This window comes from Talpa occidentalis, unplaced genomic scaffold (assembly GCF_014898055.3).
Source record: "Talpa occidentalis isolate TD23 unplaced genomic scaffold, MPIMG_talOcc4v2.1 talOcc4.10, whole genome shotgun sequence".
NCBI lineage: Eukaryota > Metazoa > Chordata > Mammalia > Eulipotyphla > Talpidae > Talpa > Talpa occidentalis.
Genome location: NW_023600993.1, coordinates 32,204,116 through 32,216,788, shown reverse-complemented (window position 1 = coordinate 32,216,788; position 12,673 = coordinate 32,204,116). Strand labels below are relative to the sequence as shown.

The 12,673-nt window shown below is 49.5% G+C and overlaps 2 protein-coding genes and 1 non-coding gene across 3 annotated transcripts in view; 1 reads left to right on the top strand and 2 right to left on the bottom strand.

The window, feature by feature from the left end:
* The window catches only part of SACM1L (SAC1 like phosphatidylinositide phosphatase), a 41,385-nt gene extending 39,813 nt beyond the window's left edge, over positions 1-1,572 (bottom strand). The window contains exon 1 of the mRNA XM_037527691.1: positions 1,445-1,572. Coding sequence (XP_037383588.1) covers positions 1,445-1,476 — 32 coding nt within the window. The 5' untranslated portion in view covers positions 1,477-1,572. The remainder of the gene's footprint in view (positions 1-1,444) is intronic.
* Positions 1,573-1,879: 307 nt separating this feature from the next.
* TRNAR-ACG (transfer RNA arginine (anticodon ACG)) lies at positions 1,880-1,952 on the top strand. The gene has a single exon. It is a non-coding gene; the product is annotated as a tRNA-Arg (tRNA).
* Positions 1,953-3,321: 1,369 nt separating this feature from the next.
* Positions 3,322-12,673, bottom strand: part of LIMD1 (LIM domain containing 1) — a 49,519-nt gene continuing 40,167 nt past the window's right edge. Inside the window, exons 5-8 of the mRNA XM_037527678.2 lie at positions 9,822-9,952; positions 9,378-9,429; positions 8,776-8,844; positions 3,322-7,602 (exon numbers count right to left, since the gene is read on the bottom strand). Coding sequence (XP_037383575.1) covers positions 7,465-7,602; positions 8,776-8,844; positions 9,378-9,429; positions 9,822-9,952 — 390 coding nt within the window. The 3' untranslated portion in view covers positions 3,322-7,464. The remainder of the gene's footprint in view (positions 7,603-8,775; positions 8,845-9,377; positions 9,430-9,821; positions 9,953-12,673) is intronic.

Genomic DNA, 12,673 nt, shown 5'->3' with positions numbered 1-12,673 from the left:
CAAGGTTCCATATTGTTTAAACACATTTGAGACCTGGTGTCGGATCGTATTAAACCCTTTAGTGGCTATCAGATAGACAGCAATAGCCTAAAGAGCCAGCAAAGCACACGTGACACTGGCCTGGCCAGTACTCTAGTCAAAGACACTTTCGTGAACTCATTCACCAACAAGGTGATCACCTTGCAAAGGGGAACTGTGAGAGAATAAGGAAACTTGGCAAGGAAAATGTGGAGGGAAATGAATAGTTGAGTTTTCAAAGAAAATTACAGTGAACAGAAGTTGCAAAGGGAGTGAGCTAAGAAAACATTATCAGTTTTTCCCCAAAGTATTTGATGTAGATGACTTCATTCCCAATCTTGCAACCCAAATTTAAACTGAACCTTCCAGAAAGTTAAGTGGGCTTGACATTCTGGGGAACACAGAAAGTGCACAAGGCCACATTCTGCTGTCCTTCGATGCCTGCAAAAGGAAATGTGATAGCTAGGACTAAAGACCAAGATATTTTAACTTATTTACGGTGCTAGCTTCTGCAGCACACAGACTAAAATGAACTTATTTAGGAATGGGTAAGCTCCTCAAAAAATCACACAACTGCTTCTGCTGTCAAAGACACAGTCAGACTACAGCCACTGGCCTTTCAGTCTAGAGAGAAAGTGTCCAACAAATTGAGTAGAACCGAGTTACTCAGAGCCGAGAAAAGTGTAGGGCACGTCGGTAATGCTAAGGAAATGCATGCTTTTATTTACCCAGAACAAGCCAAAAACTCTACAAATAACTAATTTACAATTCTAACAACCAGAGTCTATTTCTCAAAGCCTCAAAAACTTGGCTTTCTCTAAAAGTCAAGCTGCAAAGCCAAATCTCTCCAGCTTTATACTGCAGCTGTATAAAAGTTAAAGGCAAGTAAGTCTTTCAAGATTTTAACAGTATTGAATGCCTGTTTCTTACATTTTTTGCCTGCATCTTAAAGACTTCGATGCCTAGAGAGAGAGCGAGCTCTGTCAATTTGGGTTTGCAGTCTAAAGTGGTGCTAGATAGGCTCATTAAATAAGGGAAGTGGGAGGGGGAAGACATTTCCATCTTCCCCTAATAAGCTATAAGGATACACTGAGCTGTCATCTCTCCAAAAAAAAAAGAAAGAAAGAAAAGTGGGGAACGCGTGTCCTGGGGGCTGCAACCAAATGCCCACCCTGCTCGCGGAGCCGGCCGCAGCGTCGCTGTCCCGCCCGGGCGCGGAGACACACCGGGAGGCCGTCGCTCCCGGGCCTGTGGCGATCCGGGCGTGGCCTTGGGGCGGCCGCGACCCACAAGAACCCGGACGGGCCACGCGCGAGGCTCCCGCACCCGCCCGGCGCCGCGGGCTCCGGAGCCCTCCCCAGGCCGGCGGCCGCACCTGCCGCCCTCACGCCCTTTCGGCCAACGACCTCCAGCCCGGGGGACTCACAGCTTCAGCTGCCCGTAGGTCGTCGCCGCCATCGTGCACCACCTCCTCGGGCCTCCTCACTCCCCGCCCCGCCCCGCGCCGCCACCTCCGCTACGGCGCTACCGGTCACCCAGGCTCGGCGGCCGCAGAGCCGGGCCCTGCCCCGCCTCTTTCCCCGCCCCGCCCTGTTCGATGGCGAACGGGAGGCGGCCGTGGACAAACTTAGTGCGCGCGCTGGAGCACGCGATGGGAGGGGCCTGAGGCGATGGATTGGAGGGCGCCGCGGAGCGCCGTGACGTGGCCGCTGAGGATTGGCGGAGCGCGTTGGCTGGGGAAGAGACCGAGCGCGGGGACCTGTAGGCCGACGCCGCCGGGGCGGAAATGCAAGGCTTCTGTGCGCGACTGTGAAGTTGCGTAAGACATGACCTGTGTGGCAGCGCCATCCCGAGCAGTACGGGGCCAGTGGCGCAATGGATAACGCGTCTGACTACGGATCAGAAGATTCTAGGTTCGACTCCTGGCTGGCTCGAGGCGTACTTTTTTTCCCCCCCCCCTTTTTTTGCCACGTTCGGGCTTGGCGTTAGTGTGTTGGAAAGCACTATGGCTAGGGCGTGACGGTTAAACTCCTAGAGTTTTAACGCTACTTTGCCCAAAATGTCATCTTTTAAGTTGTACTTGGATCCTGACATTTGGTGAGGTGGTTGTCAAGAGCAAAGCGTCCCACGGAGGCGGCACATGAGGAGTCTATAGAAATGGAGTTCATGTAGGAAAACCCCTGGAAAGGTGGCAGTGTGACGTGGGGGTTGTGTCCGCTTCAGAGTGCCCGTGTCGGAGGTGACCTACCGCGTGACAGGAAAGCGCGTTTAGGGCCAAGAGTCGCGGCCTCTGGAGCCGCGACCCCGGTCCAGCCCGCGGTGGGCGCAGCGCTGACCCCGGCCAAGGGCGCGCTGCAGTGCGGCTGCGCGCCTGGCCGGGGCCCACAGCCCTAACTCGGAGGTCCGGGCGCCAGAGGAACTCGGGCCCCAGATCCCAACAGGAAACCTTAAAACAGGGCGTTTTCACAGTCAAGACGACCCCAGGAAGTCTAGTCTACTGCGCCGCGTTGTAGAGGCGCCTGAGGAGGCCGGACACGTCTGCGGCGGAACCGGGACTAGAACCCGGGACACCCGCGCGGTGTCAACCAGTCCTTCTGATCGTTCGTCTCGCCACTATAAGCTGTTCATCCGAGGAAATTATGGAAACTCTATAAAGTACAGGAAATTTCTAGGATAAAAGTAATGCGAATTACCGTTCCGAAATCTTTAACATTTTTTTCCCCTTATGCCTTTCCTTCCACACTTTTAACTGTGGATATACTTAACAAGCGCTTTCCCAAATTTGGGTATCAGAACTCATGTTTTCATTTGTCCCCTTCGTTTTTGTCTGCGATTTAAGGTCATTCCGTATTATGTGAGGATAACCCAGTAGAGAACTAGATGTTTTAAGTATTGTCCCTTGGTTGGGTTGTCACTTCAACTTAAATAAATAAATAAACTTGGGTTGTCACTTTAACTTAAAAAAAAATAAAACCGTGTTGAATTGTTTCTGATGTTATCAGGGGGGCTTTTAAAGACCCATTTCAGGGCCTCCCCGGTGGCGCAGCGGTTGAGCGCTGGGTTGCGAAGCTGCCTGCGGCCTCTGTGGTGCCGGTTCGATCCCCGGCTGCTCCCAGACCTCTCCTGCCACCCGCTGCTCCCCTCAGCAGTGTACTTTGGTCCTTCTGCCTGCTCTGCTCCCCGCTCTGGCTCTGGTGAATTCTCTCACCCTCCCGCGCTTCTGACTGTACCCAGTGCATGTATAAACAAAACAAACAAACAAATAAATAAAAAAAAAAGACCCATTTCATGGACATTTTCTAAAGACTTGGTACATATTTTCAAATTGCCCTCCAAAAACCTTAAGCCAATATACACATCCATCAACAGCATGTTTCCTTGCATGACACTATTTCTTTGCAATTGTCATTTTCATCTGCCAGAATCCATGAAACCATGTCATGCTCGCGTATTAGTCTGCAAGTAGGGTAAAATCCCAGCCCCTTCAGTTCTGATACCTATGTGTTCCTTTAGGAATCCATCTCTCTAAAAGACCAAATCCAGTTAGCAAAGGGACCACCTGCTTACTCACACACAAAAGACGCAGGAAACATCATTATGTTGGACACTTTAATCAGCTACAGATTGAAGCAGTTTTATTGTCATAATATTCTGAATACTTTTATAGGAAGTTAAAATTTTGAATTGATAATCACATAGTTTGAAAAAGTTGATGATAAAATTTTGAATGATTTTATAGTAAAAGAAGAGATGGGGAAAATAATTTCTCTGAACAGTGAAATTTTCACACACTATATGGAAATTTCCCACTCCTGTCCAGTTCTGGCTCAGAACAATAGATATTTACTCCCTTGTTCCTATGTTTTTAAAGGGTTACTTTCAATAGTAACTGAGAAATTAGGACTTATTCCTGTCACAAGAGAGACTACAAAGAATTTGGCTAACAAGTGCATCAAGCAAGAGCGGCTTGGGGTCCAATCTGCACATTCTTCATAGGGGTACCAGCAGCCATCGTGGCGATCGTGTTCCCAAGCGTGGAAAATGGCATACAAACACAGCTGCAAAGGACTTTGAGTTCCAAATACAGCTGACCTTTGAACAACTGGGGTCAACTGAACCCTCAAAGTCAAAACTTCATATATAATCTTGACTCACCCAAACTTAACTAGAGTTGCCCCTTGGTATCTGCGGGAGGTTGGCTTCACGATACACACCCCCTCCCGGAGAATGTTCGAGTCCCTAAGAGTGGGACCTCCCTCTCCATGACTCTGCATCCTTGGGGTCATCAACAATGATGTTGGTCAGCTGAATCTGAGGATGCAGAACCTGGGACAGAGCGAATCCACACGTGAGTGGGCCTGCACAGTTCAAACCCCTGTTGTTCAACGGTCAACGGTACTATTGTCTCAAATCCCAACACTGTTTTTTCATTGTTTAAGTTGACTCAAGGCCATGGAAACAAGGCAGCACCTGCAGATGACGAGAACTCTCAATTATCCCATCGGCCACCAGGACAAGATGGCAGAACCTCACTGACTCCACTGAAGGCTTTCACTCTAGCATTAACCATGGAGGAATGCATCACTCTCTAACAGATGGGGAATAAAAAGGAGAGAGAGATAGAGGGAGGGAGGGTGAGAGGGAGGAGTTGGGGTAGAGAGAGTCCTGAGGTAGCAAGCCAAACAGGGTTTTTGGCTTTTCTCAGACCACCTAGGCAGCTTTTTAATGTTTCTAACTGGGGAGGGTGAGGAAGGGAAGGAGACACAAGAAAAAACTAAAGGGCAAATGAGGCCAGGGAAGAGGCTGGGTCTGGAATCAGGCTATTCCTAATTCTCTTCATGTTCTATAGAGTCCAAGAGTTGTCTAAAAGAACTAGGGAAAGGCTATTTGCTCTAAATTTTAAAACAAACTGACTCACCCTGGTCTGCCAGGTGCTTGTATTTTCTTTCTAGGTACCTATAAATACAATCCCATAACAGTTCTATTTGACTAATAACTTATAGAAAGTTTAAAATACCAGGTAGTGGAGAGTTTTTCATGGCTTTTGTGCAAACGCCTGAGGAGGAGATAAAAACTGCATGATTCCTACCTGGTGTCCCCTCCTGTTATGCTGATAACAAGAGAAGCTGCTGCTTGGGTTTCTTGGGTGTCTGGAAAATTAATAATGATCTTCAATAATATAAAAAGCCAGATTTGCAGAGACAGCTGAATCATTTTAAATTAAAAAATGCATTTTCAAAACTTTAAATGAAATGTTTTTCATTTAAAAAATGAATCATGGATTTTAAAACCAATTAGTTACTGAATTTACAAACAAATCCCTGCTACTTCTGACGATGGTTCCAAGGCAATTTTCTTCACTCTGTCTGACCTGAGTAAAGGTGTGTGAGCAAAGATGGAAACATTCCTAGGATGGCAAAGACAGGTCAAGATATATTGGCTGGCTTCACTTGCCCGACAGCCTTGCCAAAAATGGGCTAGTGACTTGCTAAGAGAGGGGGCAAGCCCAGGGCTCACGTCTCTAGTCTCCTGCACTCACGGATTTTAGGGTCTTCAGCCCTTTAAAGGAACCAACAAAACTCTGCAGCCCAAGCTGAAGAATCATCTGGCCAAAGGATTCCAACAGAATATATTTAATAAAAATGGAAAAGACAATTAGCAATGCCAATTCTGTACTGCTACAGGCAATGGCTACCAAATGAGCCAAAACGTGGCCTAGAAGTGGAGCTGGGACCAGTGTAAAGTTTGTGAGTCTCCTGTGCCTTGGGTTCCACTGACCAAGCATGGGAGTGCCCGGCAGCCAGTTCCTTTGCTGTGGGTAGGAGGTGAGGACACGGAGAACATGCCAGGTGCCATTTTATGCCTAGCTGGCAGCAGTGAAATGCCCCCCACTCACTGCAGCAAGGCTCTGGGACCCTCCCCACAGGCTGAGAAGGGCAAATGGTGGCCAACTTTTGTTTTTTAACACCTTCTTCTCATTCAAATACCAATGGATATTGATCTCAGGAGTATGACATGCAGGGTAGATTCTGCCTCAGTGCAAAGGCAGCCTCGCCACTCTGTGGCCCTCCCTCAGCCCAGGCCACCTGGGGAGAAGCTGATGAAATGCATAAGGCAATGGCACCCAATTTCAAATGGATCTATTCCCCACTGACCTTTAGTAAGAGATTACAGTGCCCTGAACTGCTGGAGTCTGGCCTGTGTAAAGCCAGAGATTCCTAAAACACCAAGAAGGTATCTGAGTCCAGTGTGATAGCCAAATTCCTCCTGAATCTGTGATTTGATGAAGCTCTTGTCTGTGAGGTATTTTTTGTGTGTGGAAGACTGAAAGTGGAGGGAAACAATTTTTTTCAAAAAGAAAAAAACAGATAAAAGCTGTGTACCTTGTATCGGTCTCTTCAAACATAATGCTTGTGCCAAGAATTGGGCAAGAGAGAAACCTGTGACATGAGTATAATAACTTACCCTGAGGTACTCCCTCCCAAGCTGGCTTAGAGATCTCTCTCACACACACAAACTCTCCTCATTTACAAGGGGCTAGCTCTCAGCATGTAGGCAGGACTTCCCCAAAGCCCATTAAAGTAAGCTAGAACAGGCACACAAGATGTCCCCACAGAAGATCCTGAGACTTGCCTTAGCAAGAGGACTCCAAAGTCACAGACTCCAGAGAGCTCCCGGAAGGGGAGCAGGGGGAAGATGCAAAGAGGTGGGCAAAAAAACCCGGTGCCTGCACCAAGTTCTTGTCCCAAAGCACACATTGCTAAAATAGGGGCAATCTCTGTTAGCCCTCAGGCTGCCTCTAAGGGAGTGAAGATTCACAAGCAGACACAGAATGCTGTCAGTGTACAAGGAGGAAGCCCTGTCTCACTTATTTCAAACCCTGCCTTTGGTTTTGAGTAAATTTTTCCTAAGACACAGAGAACATGCTAGAACTTCCTTCCTGCAGTAATGCAATTAAGAATTGCAGCCCATTCTACATAAGGACTGAAGCTCTGGAGTGGAAGGAAGTCTTAAATCATGGTGTTGGAGGGTGGGGAGCTTGGGTACAGGTATTTTCCTAAAGGGGAGGAAGGGGGTAGACTCTATGAGCAGCTGATACCGCTTCAGAGGACATTGTGAAATCCTCAGCGCAAGCCTCCCCTCCTCTGAACGTGAGCTGTTCCCAGAACAGAGAGCAGGGTTCACTCGGCGCTCTGATGCAATCTCCGGCCATGTGCCGCGCACTTGCTGGAGATCTTCCTGAGTGATCCGATGGAGTGGCAGCGGAGAAAGGCACTTGGAAAATACACATACCAGAGGGCGGGGTTCACCTCTGTGGTCACAGGGAAGGGGCCCCTTGCCAGCCTCCCCCACACCCAAACTCCCCTCTGGAGACCACTGGAGTGAACGGGTAGATTTCCGCTGTGCGACTCTGGTTTCCCGGGCGGTGCGTCTAGAAGGCTCTGGTCAGAAGTGGCGCTGGTGGAGGGCAGCGGGGGCGGGGCCCTGCTCCAGCCTCTGGACGTGGCAGGAATGACAGAACAGGTGGTCCTCCAGGGGGTAGCAGCGGTGCCCGTCCTCATCATTGAGCTCCAGGCCGCAGTCCTGGGGGAGGCAAAGGTGCTGGGGTAGAAATGCAAGCAGACAAGACCAACAGGCAGGCCCCAGCCCCAGGAGCCAGCAGAGGGTGTGCTGTGGCTCTGCAGGGGCAGATACACGCAGCCACTGCCCTGCCCACTGCCGCCTGTCCTTCTCCAGAAGCTGAAGCGGGACAGTCAGGGCTGAGAGGGAAGGGCAGTGTGAACATGCAGCAGGTTGCCAGGACTTAGCTCAAAATGAAGATGAAAAATATCCCCTGAAAAAGATTTTATATTGACTGTATGCGGAAATGGTAACATTTTGGATATATTGAGTGAAATAAAATATCACAAAACTAATCCCACCTTTTCTTTTTACCTTTTTTAAGTGGCTGTTAGAAAATAAAATCACACACATGACTTGACTCTGTCCCCTGTTGCTACAGGCTGGCGCTGCCCCACAATGTGTGGAAAATGTCACCGAGCAAAGCGTCTTCACCTTTCCTTCAGGCCCCTGGGGTACCATCAACAGTCACTCCCACCTGTTTCTGGGGTGCGGGCAGTGGAATCAAACTGTTCTCAACCACACCCCCTCCTACCCCCACAAGAGCTTCACAAAATAAAGCTGCCATAATTATGTGAATCCACATAATTCCAGCTGTGTCTCACAGGCACCCCTGACAAGAGTGGCCTTGTTGGATGGTCTTGGGGCAATGGTGGCACCTTTGACCTGGGGTGTGACACGGGCCAGAGAAGGGGCCCCCAGCCACCTGCACACCAACCAGTGACACGCCTATTTCCAAAGAAGGTTTATCATGACTTCTAGGATTCAGCTGAGAAAGGGCTTCCTGGCAGAGGAACACCTACAAGCTGTAGTTGGAGGGAGTCTATTCCCCAAATCACACACCTGCCTGACAGCCTGACCCCCAACAGGATCTGAACCCCATGCAGCCCTCAACCTCCCAGTGCACAGCGTCAGGAGCGCAGCTGTGATAACTTGACACTTGGCAGTTATGAATGTGGAGGAAACAGTAAAAACCTTAAAACCCCAAACATCTACATCCTTGCCACCTCCCTCCCAAATGAGGGTTCACAACTTTTCCTCCATTTGCTCTGGAGGGCAGCCCCATGCCCCAGTCAAGCAGGAGCACCACTCTCTAGGGCTTCTGTGCCAGCCTCAGGACTGGCAGGGAGGGCCTACCTCGCAGTGGTAACACTCCACGTGGTAGTCTCTGTCCATGGACACGACGCGGATAGTCTCGTCTGAGCCCTGCAGGGAAAGAAAGTAAGCACCAGGGGTCAGTTAGGGGCCCACAGGCGCCACATGCCGGGGGCAGGGGTGGGAGGGGCGGTAACAAGCAGGTGGCCTGAGGACAGGAACAGAGAAAAAGGAGGAGGAAGCACATGTAGAAACAGGGCCCATTTAGCCGACAAGAGAGGAAATGGGAGGAACAGCAATCCTACCTTCTGAGTCAACTCTGAACGAAACACCTATGTGGACATTTATTTCTTAAGAAATGAATAAAAGAGAAGCTTTCTGCTCGCCTTCTAATCTAGGAATTAACACCAATTGGGAGAGTTTGACCTGATTATAGAACCAACAGGGTACAAGAAGGGCAGCAGGCTGGAGCAGACAGAGGATGAGAAAGGAGCTTCATGGTGACAACACTACTTAGCTCAGAGTTGAGATGTCAGGAAGATTTCTTTAAAGGTGTAAGGATAGGACACGAATCTTGTGTAAGTGACTCCTGAGCAATGTGCATGTCTTACAACACCCAGGAGCAGGTCTGAAAGGCATCTTACCTCGGGTGGAAGGATGGGAAGCCCACAGGCTGCACACTTGGGGGCCAGCACCCTGGGGGAAGAGCAGAGAAGCAGCAACATGAGTACTGCACAGTTTCTGGGAGGCCAGGCCAGGACAAGACTCATGCCTGTACCAGCCCAGAGCCTTCCTCTCTGGCCTGCGCCACCTCCTGCCCCTCACTCTGGCCCACTCTCTGGGAGAGAAGGTGACCAGCTGAATCAACGTGAAGTCAGGTAAAGTTGGAGCCACAGGGCTTGGCCAATTGCTCCTGAAGAATCAGATTACAGGGTTTTTATTCTGTTTTTTTCTGTAAACATGATTCTCTAGCCAGACCCTGTCTGCACTGGCAATGAAGTGGCCTCCCATAACCATTAAGACATGGGCTAACAGTCCCAGCAGCCCAGCCTACTCGCAAAGTCCCCCATCTGCCCCGTCCTCCTTACTTGTGGTAATCCCGGACACAGTAGATTTTATTCTCTGAATCCACAGTGAAGGGCACCCCATCCAAACACTCATTGCAGATGACACAGCGGAAACAGCCAGGGTGGTAGGACTTCCCCAGGGCCTGCAGGATCTGCACAAAGGAAGAGGCCGGCGCTCAGCGAGGACTCCGGGGCACGTGGGGCAATGGAAGGGGGCAATCAGACCGCAGGAACACTCCCCACCCAGAGCTCACTCCCTGCAGTGGACCAAGGTTGACATGATGGGAGGGAAAGGCAAACCTAGCCAGCTGCATACACAGGCTCCTTCTCCTGTATTTCCTAAACTTCCGGGAGGGAATTTAAAGGGCTACTGAGCAAAACACTTTCACAGTTCTTTGCAGGAAACGATGTAAAGCAAGGCGAGGAAAGGATCCACGCCAGATTTGGGAAGAAGTCATGGAAAGATGAAAGGAAATTTCACGTGGAAATGACAGAGTATGGGGGGACCCTCTGAGTTCTGGCTCCTGGATGCCCTTTCCAAGCAGGTTTGACTGTGTAGAGGGATAATCCAGAAGTTGTGACTCAGCTCCAGATGATCTCAAATATCAGGGTAAGAGAAAACTTCTTGTTGTTTCTTAAACACAATGAAGAGAAAACCCACAGCCCTTCTTCCTCTCAGTGTCATTTGATCCGTATGTGATCTCTGGGCCAGGCAGAGCTGAGACAAGGAGGGCAGGAGAGAGGAGAGATGAAAAGAACATCCTGGCTGATGCCAGTGAGTAACCAAACTAACATCAACTGCTGCCTCCAAACCTCTCATAGGTGAGATAAACATTCCCTCGGTAAGTCAGTGGACCTCAAAGTGTGGTCCCTGCACCTGCAATATCAACATCACCTGGGAACGCGTTAAAAATCATTCTCAGGCCCCACCTAGTTCTCCTGAATAAGAAACCCTGGGGTGAGGCCAAGCAGATGATGTTTTAAGTTAAAGTGTGAAAACCTCTGGTTTGGTTTAAAATGAGTCTTGGGTTTGCTGCTGCTTTTTTTGCATAGTGTGAGGTTGAAAGCATCTTCGCTGACTCGATGAGATTCCTTTCTGTCATTACCTCTACCATGAAACGTAACACAACATGAACTAGGACGCCTGCGCTAGCACGCTTGTGTGAGCCAGCATGCCCATTTGCAAGGAATGCACAGAACCATCATCAGCATCCTTGAGGGGGCTGCACAAAACCCCCTAAACATGCAGAAGGGGACCTGAAGCTGAGGAAAGTCTGGTCACCAGGAAAGCCTAGTGTTTGTGAGACCCTTGGCGACAGGCTGTTCCAGCTCCTTCCTGACGCCACCTCCAGAGGCCAAGACCACGCAGCACAAACTGCAGCCAAGGAGGGGCCAGGAAGACTGTGTGGTGGCCTGGCTCTCCCCCAACAGCTCAGCTTTCAAGCCCCCCCATTTCCTCTGGGGCCTCACTAACCTCCGAGGCCCTTCTCAATCTGCACTAGCTGCTCAAACAGGAAGAACAACTGGCTGGGCTTCCAAAAGTCCACTTGGCAATCTGGACCTTGGAATGCATTTTACCCCAAGACTAATGCTGTCTTGGCAAAAAGAGACCCTTAAATTAATTTATCCACATAGTGCCAAGAGTATGGTAGAGTAAAGATGCCACCTTCTAACTAGCTGTAATAATTTCCTTTAATGTGGGGAAATGCCCACTTCCAACCTGCAATCCCAGAGCAGTCCTCTCTATTAATAAAGGAGGGCACAGACAATTAATACACAGAGTTGCACAACTGGGGTTCTGCTGAAGAGCCAAGAATGGCGTCTGAAAGACTCTCTGACTTATTATGATTCCTGGTGGCAGTTAAAGGTTCTGTTTAGGAAAATTTAAATAGATATTAGCTGGAAGTTTTCAAGTCCTAGAGAAGATCTGCAAGAACCCAGTTCAACTTCACCTTATCCTGTGCAGTAAAAAGAGGTGGTCTCCAAAACTCAACTCCTTCCCTGCCTGGATGGTGCTTCAAAAGGTGGAGAATAACACAGCACCCCCTCAATGTGCCCTTAAGACAGTCTTGGACTTTTCTGATCAATAGAATGAAGAGGAAATGATGTTTTGAGATTTCTGACACAAGGACCTAAGAAGACAGGCAACCTCCTTTCTACTTTCTTGCTGAAAAAAAATCAAACTAGACCACTGAATAGCATTTGTGGCCACAGGGCAAGAGGCCTGGAGGGTGAGGGGTCACCCTGGATGTTCTAGTACAACTGTGCCACCAGTGAACACAGCTGAGTAAGTGACCCAGCCAATGCCACACAAGCAGAACACTCGCCCTGCCGAGCGAGCCCTGACCTAATTCCAGACTCACGGAATCAGGACAAACCATCAATCACTGCATCTTAGGGAGGTTTGTCATGCAGTGGCAGATATATGTAATGCCTTGAGGCCCAAAGAAGGCGTAGCACACACAGAAATAAGAAGAGGGTTCATGGTCATACATTTGGGCACTCTGACAGTAGGCTGCAGTGGGCTTGTCAGAACTCTAACAGCAAATGCATATTCGGCTAGAGAACTGGAACTGTTAGTCTGGCAGGCGTCGGGGTGAGGGTGAGTGGCTCCCGCCTGCCTCCCCTGGGGAAACGGGTGGGTGGCCCTGTTCCCAAGGTGGCTTGATCACTAATGAGGACACAGCTCTCACAGGGCCAAGCTCTGCTATGGAATCATAAACAAGGCAGGTTCTGGTCCTCTTGTTTAGTCCACGTTAGTCTAAAACCAGCAGAAATGTGTGTGTGTGTGTCCATCAAAGACAATCATAGAGTGTTCACAGCAGTTTTATTCATAATCACAAACTGGAAACCACCCAGGTCCTCACCAGCAG